General features: G+C 41.8%; 1 protein-coding gene across 12 annotated transcripts in view; it reads left to right on the plus strand.

The window, feature by feature from the left end:
- ST3GAL3 (ST3 beta-galactoside alpha-2,3-sialyltransferase 3) overlaps positions 1 to 26,627 on the plus strand; it is a 147,161-nt gene that overhangs the window by 76,036 nt on the left and 44,498 nt on the right. For 10 of the 12 annotated variants that reach the window (XM_085231243.1, XM_085231245.1, XM_085231248.1 and 7 more), the window contains 2 exons: positions 12,032 to 12,126; positions 22,780 to 22,843. In XM_085231243.1, the coding sequence (XP_085087369.1) occupies positions 12,032 to 12,126; positions 22,780 to 22,843 (159 nt within the window). Of the gene's footprint in view, positions 1 to 12,031; positions 12,127 to 22,779; positions 22,844 to 23,134; positions 23,296 to 26,627 lie in introns of all 12 variants that reach the window. The other 2 variants (XR_014885112.1, XM_085231254.1) reach the window with 2 other exon arrangements.

Consider the following 26,627-nt stretch of genomic DNA (forward strand, 5'->3'; position numbering starts at 1 on the left):
GTTTCTGGGAGGGATAGGAGTTGCTGATCAGACAAACCACATCAAGCTCAGGAAATCCATTGAGCTGAAAGCGTTTGAAAGCTGTGTGAAAGTTAGAGAGGAAATATTTTATCGCTTTGCCCTTTTCTTTACTTCACCTTGAACATCCATTTATTGCCATTTTTAGAGAAGAGATTTTGAACCCTGATCTGCTCTCTGCAGTCTCGCTTGCATCCTTAGGTAGGATTTTCCCTACTGCTGTGCAATCAAGTTAATGAATCCTTGAAAAAGAATGCTAAGCTGAAAGTCGAGCAGAGCTTTTTTCCTTCCTCTGAAACACAATGACTGGGATCCCCAGGCTTTGCTTTGGACTGACTTTACTGCTCTCAGAGCCCAGGAAATGCTTGCCGTAACTCAGTATGTGCCTAGCAATGAGCAAAACAGGCAAAAGTGGCTTAGATTTTTAAGCATACCTTGATATCAAAAGAAGAAATTAAGTAACCAGTGAATGAAAGCTCACACTATGTGCTATGGATAACTCAAGGCTGTGCCAGCCACCGGCACACTGGGGTGGTTTTTGTTGTTACTGCTACATATCTGCCTACCATAATTTCAGATGGAGCCACTCTTGTATTTTTACTTCTAATTCCAATATGGGAGATCCTAATCCCTATAGTGAGGGATTCCATTTTTCCAGAGTTAGCTGATAGAGGCTATCAGGAGCAGACCTGCTGTGTTGCTCTGGAGCTTGGGATCACTAGCAGGGCTGTCCATTCTGTGGCTAAGATGAAAGCTAGTGCTGCAAAGCCCCTATCAGTCTGTTTGTGCAGAAAAATCTCCACTAGGGTGTTCAGAAGTAATGACTAGAAGGTAATTAGGTCAACGCAGATGACCCAATTTGGTGAGAAGGCACATAACTGTGCAATTTCTGTCAAATTTGACCAAGTGCTGACTGTCCCTGAAAGACTTTGATGATGCGGATGCTTAAGTTCAGGCAGTGATGTTTACACAGCGTTGACGTGAGATTCTGCAGGTGTTGTCACTGGGGTGCTTGTGAGCATCACCGCCAGCTGCACCGAGGAAAAGGCAGAGCAGCTCGTAGGAGGGAGCAGAGCAACTCCGGAGGGCCGAGTGTGAGCAGAGTGGAGGTGAATGATATAGGGCGATGCTGCCGTGTTTGCTTGTGCTGCGGTTGTCTGTTTTCAGTCTTCTTCAACATTTGCCCGAGGAGTGCCCATAAATACTTGTGGGAACTTTTCCATTCGGCCCACCGTGCTTCTGCTTTGCTGGCTAATGAAAATCTCTTCTCCTGTCATCAAGATGAAGGACTCCTCAGATGAAGCAGCCCTTCAGCTTTTCTGTTTAGACAGGGAAAATTAAGAGTGTCCTGAATTAGATGGGCTTGCATGCTTCGACTTTGTTTTTTAAATTGTGTTCAGCTAATAGAGTTTTAGAGCAGTAGCCTTTTGGGGAGGATTGGGAAGAATGGTCAAAATGTGTCCTGGGATCTTATGACACTTTGGATAATGAATTCTTATTTTTAAGGAATATTTTTTGGTAACTTGTACCATAGCTTTCTTGTTACTTCTTGTTATTTCTTCTGTTGCACTTCAGTAAGTTCCAACGAGTGAGTAAGTATTTGTTGATTTATTGGAGGGTAAAAGTACTTAAGATGATAAGGCATTAGAAATAGCTGGTGATTGAGATAACTCACTATTTATATAATGCTCTTCATCTTCTTTGCCAACGCATTCCAAAAGTTTTGCTTTTCAGGCTGTGAGTTTTCATGACTGTTTTCCAATTCTTCTTACGAGGGTGATAAGTTTTGTTAAAAGTAAGATTAGAGGAGAAGGTAATAGCTGCAATTTGTCATCGTAAGGGCAAGATTTTCTGCTCTGTGATGCTGAACGTGTCTAATTCCAGCATGTCTGAAGTGCAAAGTTTAATACCTTTATGGAGTTGGATTTAAAACTTTCAAGAAGTGGAATAAAAACACAGAAACCTTCTCTACGACAGATGTAAATTGTCAATAACTGTTTGTGAAGCCCCTGCATACTGCAGTGGTTGTGAGGCCCGTCTGTGTGGCTGTACAAACATAGGTGGGCAAAGGAAAAATGAGAAAGTAAACCCAAAATGGGTGACACCAACAAAATACAGGGAAGAAGTTGAACTCTAGGCTCAGGCAGAGAGTGCATTACTCCCTTTGTGACTCCGTGGTGGATCCTTGGAGATGTGGTGCTCACTCTGTGCTTTGTGCAGCTTTCCCATTCCTTTCCTCCTAGAATGATGCTGGTGGGGCATGAGTTGTGTCAGCCAGCCCAGGAGTGAAGCATTTCTGTGCTTTGGGACCTGGGATCGCTCAAGCTGCATTTTGTCCATGTGCCATATCAGCCTTTGATAGCAGTCAAAATGTGTAGCTTTAACTTTCACCATTAAGTCTTATTTTCTTTCCCACAGCTGTAGAAAAAGTGCTTTCTTTATCAAGAATTTTGAAAGAGAAAACATGTCTGTATGTTTTTTTTATCCCCTCATCTTCACCATAACCATTTCCTTTAGTAGCTAATAATATTTAGTATTTATTTCGGTGACTTACATAAATCTTAAATGCATAAACCAGCAGCATCCTTTTTTGCTACTGGCTTCTCCTGTGGGAACTTGCTGGAATGAAGGATCTCACCGAAAAGCTCCATTCCTGGAATGAGGAGGTCTGTGGTGTTCTTCAGGTGGTAGTAAGGAAAACAGAAAGAGTCCTTTTGCTTTGAGTAGTGACTCAACTGCACCCACTTACTCCTTTAGTCAGTGAAGCTTTTTGTTTTTGTCAGGTGGCCCCTTGGATAGAAGCTTTCTCTAGTGCCCAGTCCCCGAGCCTTATCTGTGGAAGCAGCACCGAGAAGGAGGTTTTACAAGCACAGCATCTTAGCTTTGTTTTGTTAAAATTCTTGTTTATTTTTAAAACCATGGGACCAAAGGAGGGAGGCTTAAATTAAACAGCGCTGATGTTATCTGGAAGATTTTAATGCATGTTGCTGTACTGATAACACGCAGGCTAAGGGCTGGAATTAATAAGGTGAGGAGATAGAGAATGACGTGAAACTGGGCACAGGGGGCATATCTCCCATGTCAATCATTCTGTGCAGTTAGAGGGGCCTAAGGCACCTGTGGTGCGTTGCTTTGGTCTTTTTTGTCTGGGCTTCTGATCAGACAGGCCTGTGGGATCCTAAAATTCTTGGAGGTTAGAGGAAGTAAAAGCCTCTGTCTGAACTTTAAATAGGAACATCTGACTGCCACCAATCCACTCTCCGGTAGAACATGAAGACTATTGTGCAGCGAAGGAACGGAAACACAAATGGACTTTTTCCTGTTAGGATATGGATCTCATCAGTAGCTTTGTAATTTTGTTGTAAATGTGTGTCCATATGTGATACTATTCTGATATTAGTGATCTCCAGAGGTCCCTTCCAACCCCTACAATTCTTTGATTCTGTCATGGTACAAATACACATCAACTGGGTGTTGGTTTCTTTTTGTGCACCCAGATAATGTCAAAGCTGTATTACCCTGTGTTGTACTTCACAGAAGAAAATAAGTTTATTCTCTGAGCAGCTGAATTGTGCTTCTTTGACTAGAAAGCAACCTTGAGAATCTTACCATTGCTTCTTGAACAACTTTGTACGTGAAGGAGCATGCCAAGGTAAATTGTTCAAGAAGTTAGGAGTGCAGTGGAGAACATTTCCATTCTTTGAGTTAGGATGTCCACCTTCTGAATGGTGCAAAATTATGATGTGGATTTCAACTGGAAAGCATTATCCAGTTTCAAGAAGTTAAGAAATCATTGCTTGCCCAGCCTCTCCTGTGAGTTCAGATTGAATGTTAGGAAAAATTCCTCCTCCGAAAGAACCATCAGGCACTGGAGTGGGCTGCCCAGGAGGTGGTTGAGTCACCGTCTGTGAAGGTGCTCATGAAATGTTTTAAAGTTGTACTAAGGGACATGGTTTAGTGGAGAAATATTGGCTCTAAGTGGATGATTGGACTGGGTGATCTTGGAAGTCTTCTCCAACCTTGGCGATTCTGTGGATTTATTCCCTTTTTGTTTTCACTGCAGAGCTCTTTTAAGGTCTTTCTTGTTTCTAGTTCTTATCTTCCTGTTTTCTCTATGAAACTGTAGACTTGATTGTCATTGCTCTGCTGCTTTTTTATGTCAAACACAGATTGTGATGACTAAAACAAATCTTTTTGGAAAATGGCAAAAAAAAAAAAATTCTAAGCACCATCACAATGGGCTATCTGCATGATGCTCTTTGAGTGTCAATTTACATTGTATACAAAGAAGTGGAACAATTTACTTTATTCTTGTCTTTGTTTCTTTGCGTTTTATCATCTGGCTGTCTGTGTGCTGTAAGCTGCTGGTTGCTGAATAGCTTCTGTGGACTCTTTCTTCCACTGTTATTGTTTTGCTTTCATTTTTTTTTTCCTTTGGGTGCATTTTCGTTGGGGACACTTTCTCTGTATCACATGGAGGTCACTGCTGGAACTTGCACCGATGAGAACTGCAGCCTACAAATACTCAGTTATGATGAGTCAGAACAGAAAATGCCAGCAGTTTGGAAATAATGATTATTTTGTATTTTTCCTTAGGTTTCAGAGCCTCTACCAGCTATGAAAATCTCATTTCCAACTTATAGTTGGCTAGGAAAATCCTCTTTTTTTTTTTTTTTTTTTCTTTCTAAATTATCATTACTTTTTTACTTATGTGAAAGTTGAGATTTTTTTAGGGAACTGGGTCCTGTAAAACTTTTCAGAATATTGTATTATTTATAACAAAGTCTGAAGAGCCAACAACACCTCTGCTACTGCGATGCTGTGTACTCTGAAGCAAATTAATATTTTCCATATAATCTTAATGGGATTTTTTGTCTAGGTTCTTAAAGGGCACTGATCGTTCTGGAAGAATGTGACACTGTTCTTTCTCTGAACAAACTTTCTGTTTCAAGAATGGTGCTTTAAACATTGACATTTATTCTACCAACATCATTGCTCCAGTATGACTTATGCAGGAAATTTTTACTCTAAGGAAATTTTTGACCTGGAAAAGAGCAATGTGCCAGATGTGAAGGATTACCTGGCATTCAGGAACCAAATGAATTACAAAGTCTAGTCTCCTGCCTGTGCAGACACCAAACATACAACTCTTTTTATAAATTCATGAAGCTTCACATGAGTAATCTATCTTGTACTTGCCTGTCTTCCTCAGCTTCCATCACAAGGCTATTTTGGAGCTTACCCATTTTAAACTTGAGTGACCTTCTTTTTGTCTTCAGTTTGGCTGTATCGTTATCTGGTCATGGTTGTCTCTTGTGCCTCTTTTTTCATTAGCATCCCCACCTCTTTTCCTTCTTTGCTTTATCCCCTCTACTGTATGTGTACAGAGCAGTCACATCTGTTTGTGCTGTTTCTAGGTGGAAGAATTAGGTATTCCAGTCTCCTGCAGTGGCCAACAAAGCCAAAGGGTTTTGGAAGAATGAAATGCAATTTGGTGTGTTCTACCCTAAGACTGGTGGGTAGGAAAGGATTGCTGGCAGTGGCGTAGCCATGGGTTTGCTCTTGTCTGCAGGTAGGATAAAGGTGGTTTTATAAAATCAAAGTGCAGTCACTCATTTTAACTGATCAGATGATTAGCATCTGTGATGAAGGACAGTAGGTCTGTGATGTGAGCTGCAGCCATCACCTGCACTCTTCTGGTATGTGTGTTAGATCTTCACCGCAAGGATTTGATTCCTTGCTTTTTGGTAGAGCGATGTTGCGCAGCAGCAGTGAGCCTAGACAACTGCTCTGCCATTCTTTTTAATTAGAAACAGCAATCTCCTTTCTGTTCTGGTGAAACATGAGCTGGACCATAATTGTGCTGAATTTTGGCCAACTGATAGAGTTGCTGGCTGGCATCTTCCATGTCAGCTGAGTCTTTCTGTTGGAGGAAGAACCGGATCCATTCTCCTTCCCTTCTCATCTTTTCTTTTTTTCTTTGCATGGAATACTTTGAAAGCTCAAGCAGCGATTACAGTCTGTTTTTGCTCACCTTCATCATGTTTCCAAATACCATGTAATCTCATCTATTTGGCTCAGTTCTCCCTCAGAGGCCACAAACACCCCACCTGGCTTTTGGTAGGAAAAACCAGCTGTAATTCAATCTTGCATCTTTGACAATAAGTCATGAAAAACAAACTATGTTGCTAGAAGACTGGTTTTTAAACTAACATTATTCTACGCTGTCTTGAAGCCAGCTTCTCACCCCTTACCTAATTGTGCCTTGGTATTGAGGGTTTTGTGAACAATGACAGGTTTTCCACATTGTCTTATGTGCTGTGCCATGAGGCAGGTCAGGACAAAGTTTCTGCCTTGTTTGAATTGTATAGCTTTTTTTTTCTTTTCCAAAAGGAAGTCAACCTTTAAATGAAGCATCTTGTTATTTTTGTGCATGCACGTGTGTTTTTTTGTCGGAAGCATTTGGAGAATCTGTTGCAGAGTCTGAGGAATTGGTTGGATTAGGCAAACTGATTTCTTTGGGTTTTTAACATTTATGGTTTATCTCAAAACTTGACAGTCTCATACATCATTATTGTCATTATAAAGAGACCCTCTAGGTAAGCTCATCAGGACACAGTGTTAGACTTCATCCATGTTATAACGTGAGGTGGAGACAGGGGAGACAGACGATATTAAATCAGTCTTTGATTTTGTGTCCTGGTGGTGCGTAAGCACAAGATATTAAATGACTGCAGAAAGGTTAAACTTCACGTGTCTTCCTGTTTATCACAAAGGTACTGGGTACAAACAGAAGGCAGTCTTGGCAAGCAGCAGGCTTGCAAAATCCATGTGCTGCTTATCTAAAGCTGTGTTTGTACTGAAATTTGATTACCATATATAAAGGTAAATACTTGAGAGTCCCAAGGAGTCTGACGGGTAGCTCTTGATGCCCCTCTGCAGCAGACTGTGGCTTGGGTACTCTGACACCTCCCAGCAACATTGCTCAGTGTGAAAGTGCTTTTAAAAGAAGTAGACTAGTGCAGCGCTTCAAAAGGTCATCTATTTAATTTTCCCACTTAAAAGTGGGCACAGCTATGACTCATTCATTCTTAATAGATGCAAATAGAACAATACAATAAGAAACGAATGTGGTTAATTCAGGTTCTGTAATGTGTCTAGGTAATAGATTTCGATACACGATAATCCCAAGCATAAGAAATGTTCTTCTACTGTTTATTTCCTTTAAAATGTTTTAAGCTCCTACTTCTACTGGGATCCTACTTCTACTTCTATTTACCTTTATAACCTTTCTCTTTTGCAGCAGCCTTGCAATATTTAAGGGCTTATCATGTCCTCTTTCAATTTCTATTCACCAGACTAAACAAATTCACTTCTTTCTAATTTTCTTCAGTGATCATGTTTTGTAGACCTTAGATCTTTTTCATAGCTCTCCTACAGCCTGTTTCCAGTTTGTTCATGGCTTTTTGCATGAGGCCCAGAACTGGAAATGCCCCTGAAGCTGATGCTCTTTGATCCTGAATATAGTGGAGTGCTTAACAGGCTTTACAGCTGCAATAGAAAAAAAAAACAAAATAGGGATTTCAAATGACCATGATAGGTGATACTGACCCATGGTGGCTGTTCTTCAGTAGTAAGTTGTCTTTACCACGATGTCTAATTTATTTTAGTTTAGTCCATTTCTACAGTTTAAGATCAACTTAATTTTTTTCCCGATCTCTATTGTCAAAGATTTCTTCCTTGCAAACATCCATTTTTGGCTAATTTATGTGCTGATTTAGGAAAAGAAGTATGCTGGTTGTAGGATGGGTTTAATCCTTATTAGTGCAGTTTCTTAAATTTTTCAGCTGCTTGAGGAGTCTTTGAGCTGCTTGGATTTCTGACAAAGGATTACTGTCAATAAGAAATGTGAAATCGGGACATCACAAGCCTTCTTGTTCCCTGTGCTGTCAAACCCGGCTGCTTCCTAGAGAAGGGAGGCAGGGGAGAGCGCATACATCTAGGCCTCACTAGTGAGAAAGGAAAAGGTTAGTTTAGACTTTCTCCCCATGCTCTTATAAATCTCTCAGTGCTAATTACTGACTGCTAGAGTGCTTTGGTTTGTATTTCAGCCATTTTATTAATAAAGTTGGTAGATTTTGTTCCTTCTGTCTAACTGTGGATGCTTTTCAGCATAAGCAAACAAAAGGGAGCGTGGAAGTCTTGCCAGAACACATCAGTCATTTTTTGGTGTTTTTTTAAAAAACGAAATAAAGCACACACCTCATGTTGGAGGCTTTCCACGTCCTTTCAAGAATGTAATGTGCAGTTATATACGACTCTAGGTTCTAATGCAGTTGGATTTTCCTTCATCTTGCAGTTTCCTCTACTGATTCTCCCTAATTAAAGAAGAAACAAAAAATGGAACAGCTGAACTCCTACTACTACATGGAGGGAAGCAGTTGAGAAATAAACTCACAATGGAGCTTAGTGGGTGCCCAGCTGTCTTTTCTCACTGTCTGGTTCCTAGATATATGGTGCCATCCTTTCCTCGGCTCTTTCAGGGATTGGCCATGTCTTCCTTCCTCTGTATTATCGCAAAAAACTATTAGCTGTTCTATTTATTTTGCTTTCACTTTGGTTGAGCTTATTCCTTTCTACACAGTTATGTATTTAATTGCCTTGAAAACAGTGATTAATAAAGGATTGTACCTGAGATTAAGTATCAGAAATTATTCAGTGGCTATTTTTGTCTATCGGAGCATCCTTTGCTGGGGTATGCCACTCACACTAGAGATTTTGAGATGCTTGGTGTTTGCCTCCCACATCACAAAAGTTGTAGTTTTGTGCCATAAACACTCAAATTCCTCACCTTTTCATGGCTGCTGTGATACAAAATAGCATTGTGTCAGTTTGGGAATTTAGGGTGGAATAAAAGGGAAGTACTTAAAATTTGAATTTGAAAAACAGAAACTCTTGCTTCACATGCTGTCTTCCCATAGAGCACAAACCACTTTCGATTCTGAAGCTGTGAATGTGACCTGCCTTTTGCATAGCCATGGTGGATGACTTCAGGTTGGACATTAGGAACAATTCCTTCTTCTAAGGAATGGTGATGCAGGGACACAGCTGCCCAGGGACGTGGTGGGGTCACCATCCCTGGAAGTGTTCATGGAACGTGGAGATGTGGCACTGAGGGACATGGTCAGTGGGCATGGTGGGCTGGGGTTGAATTTGGTTATCTTGGAGGTCTTTTCCAACCTCTGTGGTTCCATGACTTAGGTGAAATGCTGCATCCCACATGTAAGATGCTCAGTAAATACAAAATTTAGAATCGTTCAGAGGCATTTAGTTTTTCTGTTTGACAAACTCCCACACATTCCTTGGAATGTATTTTAGGTGCTCTGCTGAGAGCATTCCCATGGACTGTTTGAGGCATATTCTGATATTTCCTGAAGGGTCCTAGAGTACACCAGACACACTTCAGAGCCGAGACAGAGCAGCCATGCTCCAGGAGAGCTTTGGCAGACAGCATTTTCCTGTCACTGCCGGACATCACTGCTGGCCTGCTCTGATTTATTGGGGTTGCAAAGTGCTTTTCATAGATCATGTGCTTATGGCATTCATGATCTCTTAATATTTCCAGAATGGGATTACCTTCAGAATTTATGGGAGCTAGATATCCTTTAATTGCTCTTTTTTTTTGCCACATGGCAATAATATTTTTCCCAAACCTGTTCTTCAGTGGCCTTAAATGAAGCAGAAAAGTGAATTAAAAGTCAGTTTCCCTGGCTCTGAGTAAAATAGTGTTATGTACTACCAGATAACAGTAGATGGCCTAAGGCTATTGCAGCACTTGCTAGCAAGTTTCCTTTTCACTTGCAGCAAATGCAGTAAGATTGGCCGTGGGTGCTTCACCCTCCTTTTTAGGCACCACAAAAAACAGAGCCATTTGATGACCTAAGAAAATCAGCTCAACGCCGGTGGTGCCCCACAAGCACTGCCATGGCTCTGCACGTGGGGAACTGCTTGGGGAACACGGGGAGCATTCCAGAGCACCATTCTGCTGTAAGCACTAAAGGAAAAGCTGTGAGCATCTTGTCCTGCAGCCGTCTGGGTTCTAAGTCTTGCGTTGCATGAGAATCCTGCAAGAAGTCTTCCTATTGATGTTGGAAGAAGGCAGAGAGAACTGCTGGGAGACTCAATAGTGTTACACAATACTTAGATTTCGGTACATCAGAGCTTGAAGAATCAGCAGTACAAACAACAAACTAATTTGTCATGATACTGAAGTTCTTAGTGTACTGTCAGGGTATTATTGTATCCTGTTCTTTCTTGTTGTTGTTGTTTTGCTTTGTTTTGAATAGGGCTGTGGAGTGTTGTTGTTTTTCTTTTTCCTTGAGGCATTCAGAAGCTGTGATATACCTAACACGTCTTCCCTACTTTTTTTCCAGATAAAATTATACCAATCCTTTCATATCCTCAGCTCTCATTTGTGTTCTGGAGAAACACTCCTTGTTTTCTAGATCAGCCACGTAATGTGTGCATCCTGTGTTTATGGCTATAGGTTATCTAACTAAAGATTGCATGAGTGAATGCGAAGCAGTGCACAGGGGTGAGTTGCAGTCTTGTGTTCTTTTGTTAAATTCTCCCACATTCCCAGAGATTTCTGCAACCTCTCATTGGCTCAGGTTGGGCTGTATTTTGCAGTTTATCTTCATTCCAACGTTTCCTCACTGTGCCACTATCTGATGTTGTTTCTGTGTACATGACGGCGGCGTGGTGCAAATGAGTTTATCTTAAATCAGATGGTTCAGATGCAAGAAATTACAGGATTGCAGTAGCATGGATTTGTATGCTGAGTGCACAAACAGCCCGAAGGAGCAGCGGAAAACCCTGCTTTCCTGCCAGCGAGATCTAGGTTAGCCAGGCTCTGTCTTTGTCCAATATCTATACTTTGCACTTGATGTGTAATGAACTTTCTGACTCCCAAAGCACAGTATATTCCCATCTTTGTTGCATAGCCTGATCCTGATCCAGAACATCCCCACTGCTCTTCTTGTATGACTGACTGAACAGATTTTTGACAGTTATTAACACCAATTATTATAGTGTTAGCGCTGACCTCGATACACTCAGAAGTGGTCTGGAATGGAAGTCAATATTCTTGTAGCTTCTTTGGCAAAGCTCTAATTGTTTTGTTTCTAGAAGGGACAAATTTTTAGTAGCTGCTGTTTTTTCTGTTGAGGGTGTAATTAGGCTAATTGTATTCCCATAATGACATGGTTAAGAACTAGTTCTCTCTTTCTAAGTGATTTTGGATAGATCACAACTGTTTGGTTTGGCAAGGATGTCTCTTGAATAGTTTATATGATAATGAATGCAGAAGAAATCACCTGTATCTGTCCTCTCTAAACCAAGTACTTCTTCATGGTCTCCTGCTTTGCTTCCTTTATTCCCTTCTGATGAGAGCTGCTGTGTATCTGCATATGAATGAGGTAGAAGCAGCCACTGGAGCAGCTAGCTCCTGCCTTGAAACCAGGCAGCTCTTCCCTGAGCATGCACACCTGTGCTAGCAGTACGTGTAATGAACAATGTAAAGGAGCTCTGCACCCATTCCTCACATGCCTTCACACGCTGGCATAGACAGCTCATAAGTTGGCTCATGCCTACAGGGCTTGAAGCAAAGCCACATAAACTCTGGTTGCAATTTACAACTTATAGCTAAATATACAACTTTATTGTAGCTAAATTAGCAGCAAACAATAGCGTGGACGTTCAGCATGTTCTTCTAAATTGTTGAATTGAAGTGATTGTCAAGCTCAGGACTAGAGGTTTTTTGGTGTCTTCATTAACAGATTCACAGGCACCTTTGGTTAACAGTAAAATGTGGTGTTGTGATATTGCTGGTGAGACTGTACAGTAAGCTTTTAGGTCTGGATTCTCCCCAGCTCCGTGCAGAAATTGGTCTTTCCTAAATAAGAAGTTAATTTCTCTCTTTTTTCTTTTCTTTTTTTTTTTTTTATTTCCTCAGGTTCTCAAAGCCGGCACCAATGTTCTTAGATGATTCTTTCAGGAGATGGGCTCGTATCAGGGACTTTGTACCCCCCTTTGGAATTAAAGGACAAGGTATGAGAAATCTACAGAGCTGCTGAATCAAGAAAGTGGTTCTGCAGATGCTTTGCTTTCTTCTTGTAACATTTGGTCACATCTTTAGTTTATGTTGTTGCCACTTGTGTGCTTGTGTAACAAATTGGAGAAATCTGTTGGGAGGCCTTGGTGGTGATGTGGTATATGTCCCATCCTGCAGCTGTAATATGGCAGCAGGGGCTGCATCTCAGGTGTGCTGTGGGAGAGCCAGCAGACTGCAGCAGAGGCCTCGAGAAATAACCCTGGCAGCGCTGACTGCAGGAAGGCTCACCCCCTTCTAATGGGCGCACGAAGTGCAAAAGGCTAGGGCACACTGCCTGACCAACGTGGAGGTGGGATTTGCAGATTACACGATGTCAGCCAGACTTAATAAAAATCATTCCGTTAAACTGGATCCAAATGGAGAAATTCACCAAAAGAGGATGACGGAATGGCTCTGGCAGCCTTCATCCTGGGTTTGTTGCCAGCTTATATCACCACTGCAGTGTTATGTAAATCTGGTGTTTTATATTGGATTTCCTCAGTTAAAAAGAGAAATAAGAAATTGCCATTATTTAAATGGCTGAGAGCTGAAGCCATGGGACGGAAACAGTTGAATGGGTTATTTTTTTTAATACCCTCCTGGGACTGAATTTTGTGCCAAGTTTCAGTCTGGAGCAAGTTGTGTGTGTGGGAGGGTTGAATTATAAACTTCTGTAACCTGGGATTTCTAATGGCTGTGCTGACAGGCTGCGAGTCCTAGTGATGTGAAAGGCGCCCTTTCATGTGACACATCACTTGGAATTCTTGCATCAGTCTTTTCTGCCCGGTCCCAGGGGACGCCTCCCGGCTCAGCTGAGTGATCGGATGATGGGATCAGCACCTCATTAGGGCTCTCAGTTGGAGCAATCTGCTGATATCCAAACAACCTCGGCAGGCAGTGGGGAGATAAGTCACGTGCTGGTGTGAGATGAAGACAGTCCGAGCGGGATGCGCATGGGAAAACGCGTGGTCAGGGGGGCTGAGAAACCGTAGACGGACGTGGCTGTTTTGAAACAGATGGGGCAGGGTTTTGCTGGGTGCATGTATGACGCCAGCAGCTGGGATTACCGACGTGAATCAACTGAGGAAGGTGCTGATGTTTACTGAGCCCCATCGTAGCTGGCGTGGTAATGGGAAGGTTTTGCTGAGAACTTTGATGAATATTCTGTTCCCCAGTGTTTTCAAGTGACTGCGGTCGAGTCCAAGCGCAAAAGCTTTCTGTGTGAAATACACTTAGAGGATGAGCTCACTTTAAGTAATGCTGCATATTCCAAGAAACTTAGAGAAACTTCTCTGTAGAGGCTTGGAAGTACCGGAGTTATGAAACTAAGAGACTGAGCAGCTTCAGAGATAATAATACGTTCTGTTCTCTTTTATTAAAGTTTCTTTCTTTTCTTTGGGCTTTTAGATAATAAAAGGTCTTCAAACTCATAGCAGCGTTTTGCTTTGCTTTGTCTCTGGAAAATAAAAAGTCCTTTTCTATCCATTATTTGGTGTTCGCTGGTCCAAGAAAAAACAATTCTAACTTGCGGACTTTATGGGAAAGCAGCTTTTGATGAGCATTGTTTACTGAGCATTTTTTACTGAGCTGCACTAATTTGGAGTCACACATCTGGATAAGTCACATGCAAAAGAGTAGAAAAAGGTCAGGAATTTTAAGGGTGGGACTACTGCTCTGTAAAGCTGGTCATATCAAGAAGGCAGCATGCAGATTATTTTGACAGTTCTTTAGGGATCTTCATTTTCTTCAAAAAGAATCCGATTGCAAAGATGATTTTTCCATCTCAAGCTGATAAAAAGCACGCGGTATAACTTAAAAAGCTTAACATATTTGACGTTTGTCAGGGAAGAATTCACCTCTAGTCCTATGGCCGTTATCTGATTTGGCCATTAGCATGTGCAAAGGGTTTTTATGATCTAGATTTCACTCTCTCCAAGAAAAGCATTTTTCTTAAATAGACATAGAGTTCTTGTACATGTTGACTCTGATCCCTCTGTTCATCCAAGATTACGGCCTGCTTACCTGATCTCAGTCCCCAGCTACGTGGGACAGAAGCAGAGCTGAGAACTTGTCTCAGTGCCAGCAGCACTGTACTGGCAATTTAAGGCATCATTGCATTCATCACAGATGTCTGTAGCCCATTTTGGGAACTCTTGCTCTCTCTGTGTGCAAATGTGCCATATTTTCTGAAAAAGTGTGTGATGTATCTGCTTGTAGTTTTTAACCCAAACGATCTCTACAAGTATCTGTTTGGCCTTTAGTGAAATGATCACTCTGGATTTCACACAGTTGTGACTTCTGCAGCTGGCTATGAATGTGTGAGGCTATTCTTCGGAATCTAAATCAGGGTTTTCTAAATGACAAAGAATGATTACTTTGTTAAACAGCCCATTGTCACATTCGACTGCATTTACTTTATTACTCAGCCTGCCAGTGCCATGTTGGGCTTTGTTCTCTTCTGCTGTGTGACTTGGCAGAACCAACAATAGGATGTGCCTCTGTGACTCCTTGGTTGCATCTCTATTAATAAAAGAGCCCCGAAGGCAGTTGATCTCATTGTACAGACAGGTTAAGTCCTTGCCCCTTCCCCAAAAAAGAGAGTGGATGTATTTCATCTTCCTACCCAGGAAGGTCACCCACCTGTGTGAGCCTCTGAGCCTTTGAATGGATTAGGAATTAGAGGAGGTTGTTTTCTGGTCCTGGTGGTGAACACAAGGACTCTGCTAACTAGTGTTTGATAGGAGATGCTTGTGGGATGCTGTGCTGCTGCTTGTTTGTTAGCATGTATTCAACCCAAATAAAGGCTATCCTTCAGAGACACGATGAAATTACTCAGCTTTAAGAGTTGTCGAGAAGATCAAACTGTAACAAGAGTTTGGAACTCTAAAAGCTGGATGGTAAGATGTCCCGTGGAGGACAGCTCAAACCCCAAGCACCCTCCTGTGTCCCAGGCTATTGTTTCAGAACTGGCTGCAATGTTGGAGTGCCTCCCGCATTCCACCATGTGCGAGGCTCTCATTTGCTTTTTTGGAATGCTTCTTTCTTTCCCAGCACTCCCCAGGCCTGTTCTTCCAGCTTTTTTTTTTTTTTTTTTCTCTGAAGAACAAGGAGACTGCAACAATCTCAAGCTGTTAAATGAGTTACATGGAAGGTTTTGACGGAGGTATGAATACGCACAGGCTGTCCATATGGTTGCAGAGCTCCTCTGGCAAGTGCACGGCTTTCAGGGTTAAGTTTGTCAATGAATAAGCAATGGAAAATTGTTTATAGTGTTAGTGAGCTTATTCATCCCAGAGGGCCTCCTCCCCAAATTTACCTCTGTAGCTAAAGCAAAAGGAAAGAGTTATTTGGAAAAGGGCAACAAACAAGGCTGGAGAAATACCTGACTATTAATAGAATTTCTCAGTACATGTGGCTGAAGGAATATAAAAGGCTTTCATAAGAAAGAGTAGCTAGTATCTGGCATCATCTCTGTGTAATGAGGATGGGAGTTGCTGCAGGGCTTTTTGAACTTAAGTGAAAACATATGGCGTAGCATACACTAAAAAACTAAGCAAACATGAGATGTGTAATATCTCCTTCATGCATTCAGTCAGTAATAGTGTCATTGCATAGCAGTAATTATTGGTCCTCTCTTCTACCTTTGTTCCTGCTAGACTGTTTTAAGCAGAGAGGCAGCTTTGCTGGCCCTGCATTGGTTTGGCTTTGAAGGTGATATTTATTTCTTAGGGAGTGGCTGTCATGTTACCAGCTCAGAATTTGCTTTCACCAGCAATCCAGGAAACCGTTTCTTCCCCACTGGAGTATGAGAATATTAAGAACGTATTTGAAGTGCTACGGATTTACTGAATGTAATATGCAGCACAGGCCAGTGGACTTCATGTTTTCATCTGATACAGGAGGGACGTTTACTAGACCACCAAAACTAGTAGATATATTGTGCAAGGGTTAATTGTTCTCATGCTTGGTTTTATTTGAATGTTTTCCTTTGTGTGAATGGTGCTGGGAAGAACCATGGTTCAGTGCTGCTTACCAGTGCTTTTATTAGTCTCTCGAGGAAGAGGTCATTCATCTTCAGTGAAAATGTTGTTTTTGAGTGTGCAAAGATGGCATATCAAAATTTTATCAGGAAAAGAAATTATATTATTTTCTTCTGTGTTCTTTTTAGTTTTTGGTTTTTATGTTCTTCATGGTTTTTTTATTTTTATTTTTTTTCCCCTATGGAGAGGGAGGGATGTCATGTGATTAACTCTTCAAATCATGAGGCTTCCACATCAACTTTCTTGGCATGAACTGTATTTTATCTTTGAGCAAACATATTCACTTGGTCATCACGACTGAAATTTACAATTGGCCCAAACTAAAACTAAACTAAACTAAAACTAAACTAAACTAAAACAATCTGGAAAATCAGTCTTTCCCAACCTGCCCTTCCAGTTCTTTGCAGAAGCTGAAATACTGTATGCAGATGCCTTTCCTACTTTTTGGCTGGATCTACCTGATAGTGATATCTTTCTTCTGCTCTAATTCTCCAACTTTCTCTTGATTTTGTTACCTACACTCTGTTGAATGGATGGTTTTCCTACAATGAGCATTTTCTTATTTTCTATGTGTTCTTAACTACTAAGCAAGAAGCACAGGCATGTATAGCTGTTAATTCTGTTCTGAGTGGTATTAACACAACATTTTCTTCTTGAGTTTGATTGAAGCAGAATTCTGAACTGTTTCCCACTAGAATTTTACACTTGGCCAAAATTGGTAATCATTGCCATTATCACATGAGAATGTATCTATAAAAATGTTGTTGTTTCCCCAGGGAATCTAGCTGATTATATAGTGTCAAGAAATTAAATGGGATGCTGTGGGGATGAGAAGAATGTTCAAGTTTCAGAAGAGGTAGAGGGCCATCTTTTTGTTACTGAATAAAGCCTACAAATGGAAGAAATCCTGAGGGTTTTGAGGTTAGATCAACCTTCACTCTTGAGGTCTCTTGAGAAAAGTACAACCCTCTGGTGAAGTCCCTTATTTCAATTAAAAAATGGGTACTTTGTTGTTGAATGTGCTTAGGGAATAGCTCTTCTCCGAATCACTGACAAGCAAAAAGTGCTTGAGGGGGTTCTTGAGCCCCAAGTTTGCAGTTAATTGGGTGATTCCAAAGTAAAGTTCTCCTCAGCAGTATTGAAGTACAATTGAGATGTGGACGTTATCTCTGTCTTTTATGTCTTAGAGGGAAGAGCAGGTGCTCTCTGGTTGTTTTAAGTGCCGTATTGTAATGCTTCTGCAAGGCTTGAGAAAATGAGAAATTGCTGTAGTAGTTGTTGAGGATGTTTTTGGCCTTGAAGATGTTGCTTGTCCACCTGAGAAGTGGCATCAACAATGCAGCAATGAAAAGAAGAACTTTTACACCTATCTTTGTGTTTCCTTGTATCTTTGGACAGCACTTTATGAATCCTTCAAGGTTCACTTTTATTTGGTATGGATTAGAGGCTGTTTGTGCAGACTTTATTGCTACCCATACATCAGAGTTGAATATGGATCAAAATGGTTAACGCACGGCTATTGTAAAATGTTGCCCAATTTCTGGCATAATTGTTCTTTAAATTAACGTTCCAACTTTCTGAGCCGTGGGATTATGTTGGGAACTAAGCTTGTACCCTGAAAAAAACAAACTCTTGGTTCTGAAGAAAAGCTTGGAAAAAAAAATCCCTGAAGGCTCTAAAACTGCGATGTAAATCAAGAGTCCAAATGTTATGTATTTTATTTATATCTTGTTATAAAAAAAGACCTTAAGGGCTTTCTGGAGCTTACATTTACCACATGCCAGGATTTCCTAAAATTGTTAGGGAGGCTTTTTTTCTGTGTTTTGTTTTGTATTTTGTATCTATACAACACTAAATACGTGTCTTCTACTATGATTAAAAATCATCAATGAAAGTATTGTGATATTGGAAGTAGGGGTGGTTTTAAGTGCTGTTGTTAAGGTCCATGTCAAACAAACCACCTAAATCTGGCACAGCTATAACCTTAAGAAAACACTGTCTTGTGTTTACATACAAGAGCTGATCTGAGGACAGATTCCTGCAGTTTGTAGCTAACTGTGTTGGAGAGCCAGTTCACGTGTTAGCAATATGCTTCGAAGTTCTGGAAGCCTTTGCTGCTTTCTCTTGCACGGACATCACAGAGTTGGCCAATCAATAGAATGAATTGCTGCAAGGAATTTCAGACTCTCTTTGATTCCTGTGGTGTTTCCAGATTCTCTAAAATACAAATCGTGTTCTGGATGGTGTGTTCCTGGGACAGAGTATGTGGTGGGACCTGAGTCTGTGGCCTCATGATGGGTGCCAGGATGATAAATCCTTCTGTAAAACATTACTCCATCTCCCATCCGTGCTGTTCTGTGACTCTAATGCATGCCCTTCAGGTTCTTATTGGTGGCAATAAAGGTATGTAGACTTGCTGATTTTACAAGAAGGTCTCTGGTGTGGTAAATATGAAACATTACAGCCCCTTCTTCTGGCCATTTGAGAGCAGGCCAGCATCCTTGCTTTTAGGGCAGGCAGAAAGTAGGCCCTGTTAGATGGCCACAGGAAACTCTGTGGAGTGAAAGGTCTCAGGTTTTTTAAATGATACTAGCAAGAAGCTTATGCATTAGAAACAACAGTGCTAAGTGTTGTTGACATTTACAGTGAAGGTTTCCACTCTTCCACATAAATAACAGATAAAAATGATAGAATTCAGACTTAGGCTGGCTCTCACTGTGTGGTCACTGCCCGCCTAATTTCTAACTATTTACTTTTAGTTTTTCCAAATGTCTGAAAATTTCAGGGTCAACCTGAAGTCAAGATGTACTTTAGTTCAGAGAAACCGTGCAGTCCTGAGTTGCTTTTGAATCTTCTGCTGTTATACAGAAAAGCTGATAGAATATGTCATGATAACTCAGGATTCTTAGATAAATGTGGTCAACTCCTCCTCTAGATGGGAGGAAAATGTGCAGAGTCCTATTGCTCTGTTTGTATAGTAATAGTGCGTGCACAGTGGTTGATAGACAAATGGGTTAAATAACCTCCCTCGGTCCCCAGTAACCTAAATTCTCCGTGACAAGAGAAGAAGTATAATAAACAGAAACTTTAGCTGTGGAAAACTGTCATAGATTGCGTGCCCCGGTGATGTGTTCATTATTTAATACTGGGAGAAAGTAGAGGCTGTGGTGACTGTGCCTGCCCTCCAAGGAGCTGCAGAGATGCAGCAATGCCCCACTGACTCATTTGAAAGCAACACAAAATGGTTCTTACCTGGCTTGGTGCTGGTGGGAGCCCTAGGAAGGGAGCAGGGAAACCCTTCTTTTGTATCTTGTCCTCGTTATTTCTTCTTGCCAAGCAGTGCACTCTGCTTCCCAGAGCAGGAGGAGGAAACACACTTTGCAGACTGCTAGGTAGAGCTTGTCTTATTTTAATTTTCTTTCCATACAAAAAATTGGCCTAAAAGCCGTGTTTATAGGAAAAATCACATAAATACTAATAGTTGAAGCATTTGTGCCCATGTCACTTGTAGTATCTAGCTTGTTCTTGTATATGGGATTTTGATCCTAAGAGAAGCCATGATGAGATGCATTTTGCTCCTGGGAAGGCTAACATTTGTAGCATTAAATATGGCTGTGCTGCCATTGTCATTTTAACCCAAAATGCCACAGTAATGATCCGAAGAGTGGAACACATACCTGACGAGGACAGGGTGAAGGAGGCTATTCAGCCTGGAGAAAAGAAGGCTTCAGGCAAACCTGAGATCAGCCTGTCAGTATCTAAAGAAGGGCTGTAAGCAAATTCTTCAAGAGGATCTGCTGTGATGGGACAAGGGGAAATAGTTTCAAACTAAAAGAAGAGATTTAGGTTACATACAAGAAAGTAAGTTTTTACATGAAGGTGGTGAGGCATTGGAACAGGTTGCCCAGAGAGGTGCTGGCTGCCCTGTCCCTGTGTGCACTCAAAGTCAGGCTAGATGGGGCTCTGAGCGCCTGATGGAGCTGTTCAGATGCCACTGTTCATTGTGGGGGAGTGGGAGTAGATGACCCTTAAAGGTCCCTTCCAATTCAAATCATCCTATGGTTCTATTATCATTATTTTCCTACAGGCTGGAGGAAAGATTTAGTATTGGCGATGTCTGCCTTGAATTGCACAGAAGGAATAGAAAGAACAGTATGTGTGTAGTGATACTGCTGTTGCGTTCAGTGAGGCAGCTGTGAGTTCTGCTGGGTCAGAGCTGGCCCTTCTCAGAGCCCCTCTGGTCTCTTCACCCATACCCCCAGGGTACGCCTCTCCAGGCATGTGCTGCTGAGACATGTCTGCTGAGCTGGCTGGGCTTCTGCACCAAACAGAAGTAGCTGAAATGTTTCCAGATGGGAAATATCTCTCGAAGAATGAGACTTGCCTGAATGGGGATGTGTCTGAGCTAATGAATTCTGTTACACCTGAGCTGGCTGTGTACCTTGGCCCTAGAAGCAGGAGGTGAGTGCGTACATACCTGTTGCTTGTAACAGGAAGAATTTTTATCTTTTATCTTTTGTAGTGCTGAGAACATGTATACTCAGGCCCCTCTTGGCCCCTCCTTGGTGCACTTGTACACCCACCAGTATTCCATTCGTCTCGGGTGCCAACCAAGAGCGGAGATATGCCAGCACTGTGTCTGCATCCGTGCCTTGCTGGCACTGAGGGCATCTGGGCGGCCTTCATGGCTGTCACAAGCCAACAGTCAGCAGTGAAGTACTTTGTTTTGAGTTTCAGACAGCAGTTTTGAATGATAACGCTTGTGATTTGTGCATCGTCCAAAACTCTTTGGATGCCATTTGTTGTTAGATTGTGGGGTTTGCTGAGGAAGTATACCACATTTAGCTATTTTTATCTTTTCTGAATGTCCTATCTTGGTTAGTTTGTTCGTCTTTTCTCACTGGGTGATGGGAATGGGGAACATCCCCATTCCAGATGCTGCCATATCCAGTCCTGAAGTAGTCATATTTAATTCCTGAACATTTGCTATGAAGGCATTTCTAATGAGTTGGCAAGAGGACAAAAAACACATTAGTGGTTTTTGATACAAAGGATGGCCTCCAAGAGTGTTAACCTTTGGGATGGTAGAGCAAACCTGGCAGGAAAAAAGCTTGGTAGATGAGAGGTTGCAGCCTTGGCGTGGGATCCTTTGATCTCTTTTTTTCTGAGAGTGTGGAAAATAACCACTGTGATGTATACCATGTAGTAAGAGTCAGTGCAAGAGGCAGGCCAAGGAGAGGGCTGTGGCGCGGTGCCATTAGAGGTCGTGACAACCTACTGCTGTTGCAGAAGACTTTGGGAAATAGCATTCCTGTTGGAGAGGGAGTCTGTTGTCAATGTGTCAGAAAGAAATCTTCAAATGAAGGAAAACAAAAACTGTTTCTGTTAGCGAAGTGACTTTTACCCTACAGATTGTTTCTTTCCTTATTCTACTCCTGAATATTGCCTTCTGAAAGTAACCCTAGCTCCCAGCTTGCAGCAGTTGGCAGGGGCTGTCAGTAATGCCGTGTCAGAAATCCACTAAATTGAGAGGAACTATCTGTGGTTTTCTGTTCTTCACCTTTTTACATCTGTCTTGTGTCTCACCAGTTTCTTGTCAGGCTCCAAGTTGTTTGGCACACTGGCTGCCTCAGTCCTTATGTCTTTGTCCTACACTCTTGTCCTGCAGTTTCTGCAGACTGATGGAGTGTAACTAGTACATCAGAACAGAAGTCCTTGTTTAAAAGAGATGCCCAAACTGTGCCAAATGCCATAAGTAGTGTCTATCTGGAAAATCATTTATGTTCACTGTAAACAGTCACTTGATGTCAGTCTTTTCAATGGTACTTTGTCATTTTTAATCTTTCAAGAAATGAGACTTTTGACTAGTTGTTTCCTAAGCACTTCTGAACCAATTGACCGGTAGGGGGAGGATATGAGAAAAATTTGTGATCTCTTAGGGAAGGTGGAAGGAGACTGATTGTTCACAGTCTTTTCCAGTATAATTGAAGCTAAAAGAAGCCAGATTCAAAATCAGAAAATGAATGGGTCCCTATGAATTCAGGAGGATTGTGAACTCATAGAACAGAATTTACTCATGCCTGCCAGATACATAGAACCCATACCTAACATGAAATCCCTGATTTGAAAATAATTATATGCTAGAAGAGTATTTGAGAGAAATACTATATCTATTTGCTGGCCCTACATTCAGTGCACTGCTCAGCTGTGTAAAAGCTTGAATGAAAGCAAGCAATGACAGTGGCATTGGCTTTGCATGTCTGAAGTGTTTGTGGAACTGCAATTCCAGGGAAGTGGGTGTGAAACCACTGCCTTAAACTGGAGTGTGTCTGTTTCCTGGCACTCTCTCTGTGCAAGTCACTTGTGCACTACATCAGGCCCATCATGTCTTCGCAGACAGTTTGTGAAGATCGTTGTTCAGAGAAAATAGGTTTACACAAGTAAAAGCTGTTGTTCCTGATATGAACCTTGTTTCCTCCACATAACTGCTTCAGATGCTTTACATCACTTTGTTTTTCATTTCTGTTAGAACTGAGAACTTCTTCCTAATGCCTTCTTCTTTCTCCCTAGATAATTTGATCAAAGCCATCCTGTCAGCAACCAAAGATTACCGTCTAACTCCAGCTCTTGACAGGTAAGATGAGACCTTTTAGAGTAGTAGCAATTGAAGCAGTTATTTTCCATGTCCTAAATAAATTTTGCCAGAGATTGGCTGTGCTTTGGAGGTGGATCAGGAGCTGGAAGCAGTACTTTTTCCAGTAAACTGTAAACTCTCAGAGGCCTTTTAAGTCAAACATAAGTGGGAAAAAGCCTTTACCTTTTGACTGTTTCCTAATCTTTTGTTTCCTATGATGTCACAATACACTTGACTATTTTTCAAATAAGTAAATAGCAAGTTTTCAATAAACACATTATTCTTTTTCAGCCTTTCTGACAAAGCAACAGGATCACAAGAACCTCTTAGAGGGAAAGAAGGATCTGGCTTGTTTTAACAAAATGTTTCACGAATTCCTTACTCTTAAGGCAGGAATGTGTGATTGTCCAAGCCTGTGCCAGGATGCGATAGCAGTACTCCAGGGTCCTGAGGTATTTGGATTGATGCCTTTGGAAGAAGTTCTTTTGATTCTTCAGTCCTATTGTAAAGCTTGCTTCTGAGACTCACTGACATGTTTATGATCAACTTCCCAGCATTATTCCTTTAGTCTTTCCTATTCTTCTTTTTTCTGTCATTCCTTCTCTTTGCCCTGCAGTTTTGGCCTAGTGCTACCTCCTGGGTTGGAGGTACTTTCTTTCAGAAGCCATCATAGGTTTTCACAGTCTCTTTTGAAAGTCCTGTTCCAAGTAGCTTCCTTGAACTCAGGCTAACAGTGCAGCTCCTGCTTTCTAAACACACTTGTTTTATTTCCTGGCCCAGCACCCTTTCTCCCACTGTGACAAAGTTCATGAGTTTCTCCAGCCTTTCCACAGCTCTCATGTGGATTGTAGATCTTGCCAAATGTAGTTATGGTTGGGAGTTCATCTTTTTATTGAAAGTTTATTCTTATTATTTGTAGTCCCTGTGCTAATTTAGGTTGCTTTGAAGTCTGCCAAATGAAGATTTGGGTATGCTTCCCAAAACGTTCTGCTGGTGTGATCATTAATGAATTACAGTCCTGGCAGCAAAGAGCATCTGCTATTTTGGATTTCAGAAGCATTGATGGAGCACACTGTAGAGGGAAGGCTAGCTACTTTTCCATCTTTTCTCAAGGTCAAAACAGAGCCAACAGTTCCTTCCTGAGACAGCTCCACTGTGGAGGGAGCAGGAGCCTGAGGTTTGGATTGCTTCCTTACTGCTCACCATTCAAGGAGAAAGTCTCCATCTTCACCCTTTACTCTTCTCTTTGCAGCAACTGGAACAGCCTGATTTATGGGCTGAAAAAATGCTCTGTTGTGACAGAGCTGGGTAAGAGATCATAGAATCGTAGATTAACAAATGTTATAAAGATCTTCGTGTCCAATACCACTAGATGTATCTAGTCTGTGATGTTCAAGGGGTCGAAACTTTTGAGTCCCTCCACATGTAGGCTTTCTGGAGCTTAGTAAGGTGATTCTAGCAGTAGAAAAGATGCTCCAAGTTCACCTTCTCTTTAGAATGGGGTTGCATTAACATTTTCTCTGTTGGCATAGACAATATAAGAAGCTATCTTTCCTTCTTCTGTGACCTGCTCTGTTGTTCCCTTCTCTCTCCTCGTACTGCTAATGTTTAGGATAGAGTAGTGCTGTTGCAAGCAAACTACGAAGATCATTGAGTTCACCTGCCTGAGCTCTTCATGGCTAACTGAAAGTTGAAGCATTGTCATTAAGGGCATTATGCAAATGCTTCTTGAACAGATAAGCACAGGACATCAACCACCTTGCTAGGAAGTCTGCCCCAGTGTCTGACCACTCTCCCAGTAAATATTGTTTTCCTAATACCTGGGCTGAAGGCAGGCTTTAAAGTAAGTTTTTCTCTTAACCCAGGTCATTTTAGTCATCTCATTTGCAGAGCTTCCCTTCCACTGAACAGTTGTTCAGGCACAGCTCTGGAGCAGCAGCACGAGAGGCAGAGGAATAGGGGTGGGTGGGGAGGGTGAGCGCATCTGAACCTATTGAAACAAGCATTCATGTAACCACATGCTGACTGCAGCTTTCCCGGGGGAAGGGTGGGAGAGGCAGGGGAGATGAGGTCAGAGCAGTGCGTGAGAGCATAGGAAGGAAAGAGGGGATTAGGGCTGTGTAGTGGGGGATCTACACCAAGCCTGCAGTCTTGTCCCCACCCAAGCTTCTCCATTCCTTACCCCTTCACAAAGATATCCCTTTGAGATGTTAACTTCACATATGTCCTAGAAGCCCTGGAAGTGAACTTGTTTGTTTGACTATCCCTGTGTCAAAAGGGCATCCTGATGCACCTTTCCTGACACAATGTACTCGACGTGGTGCTGAAATGAGGCAAACTCAATCCTTCCGGGTATGGGTACACCTTTCATCATCCCAGAGCAGCTTTGTCAACTCACTCCAACTAATCCCTCCATTGTGAGCAGAGGGTTTTGTTAACAACTTGCAGCAGCTGGAGGGCATGTGAACAAATGCTATAGTTCACTTCTGTAACAGTGCAAGTGATGTCCTGCTTTCTTAGTTGTTCTCCATGTCATCTTTATTATGGCACCTTTGTACTGTAGAGCTTTTGGTATCATGCTTCTACTCCAGGGCAGGAAGTAGGTAAAGTTGCAGTTGTCTCTGTGATGGTAGTTGGAACTCTGCTCTGAGTTTTCCTGGGGAAAATCAGACCGTTTTGTATTGCTTCCAGGTGGTAAAGAAGGAAAACAGCAAATCTGATCTTATAATCTAGTATTTACCAACGCAGTATATAAAGTAACGAGGAAGGAACTTGATGGAGCAGGAGAAAAGTCTGTGTCCCTCCAGGCTGATAGCACTGGTAGAAGAAGCAGCAGCCGGATCAGACAGGCATACATTAAGCCTCCCTAAGCACCAGTTACCCTCAAGATGTTTTTTTTTGTTTTTTTTTTTAATTACTGTTACATCTTTCCTCAAAGCATTCAGTTCCAAAGTTGCGTAGAGGAAGGCTTTGTGGTTTTTTCCTTTTACAAATCCCTAAAGTGCTCTGACAAGGGAGGAAGGGGAAGCAGGAATGGCTACAATGCATGCGTGTGCTTACAGTACTGTATTGTTCCAGAATGTTGACGTGAATCCTAGTCATGGTATAGATGAACTTAAGCTCTGAGCACATGTGTCAGAGGCTGCACATCTGGCTCCAGCTCCCAGCTTGGGGCTTTAGGGAATGCCTTTCTGGTCTAGAAAGTCCATGACCCTCCTTCATACCACCCGGGTAGCAAACTGGAATAGGGGCTCCATCTGATGATTCAGTACATGAGCTGTTCTGGAAAAGGCGTATGGGATAGACATGGTACATAAGCAAACCAAAAGGTGTTTGCACACCTTTTTAGGAAAACCATTGAGCTATGTAACTGATGCTGCCTGCACCGTGTATTTCTTTAGCCAGGAACTTGCCTGGAGCCAGCAGTTCAGCTGCACTGATGCAGAGTGTCCAAACTACTGGTCAGAATGTGGGGTCCGGTGCCCGACACTTCTCTGCCCAAGACTTCTCTCTGACAATGCCATTAGGGTGGCCTTATAATCTTCTCACTGTCCTACAGCATGGCTGGCATTGCAGTGAAAGTGTGTAAAACACTTCTCAAAAAAAAAAAAAAAAAAAAAAAAAGCCATTAGGAGATCAAAGACTAAATCTTCAGTTCTAGAGGGAGAGTGATGAATAAAGAGAGAATGATGTCCTGTACTGCAGTGACAATGAAATATGTTCTATATTTTCAGTTAGTAACTGTGAAGATGTTAAATGGCGATTATGTCTTTTTAAATCAGTA

Source organism: Meleagris gallopavo, chromosome 10 (assembly GCF_905368555.1).
Source record: "Meleagris gallopavo chromosome 10, MGAL_WU_HG_1.1, whole genome shotgun sequence".
Lineage (NCBI taxonomy): Eukaryota > Metazoa > Chordata > Aves > Galliformes > Phasianidae > Meleagris > Meleagris gallopavo.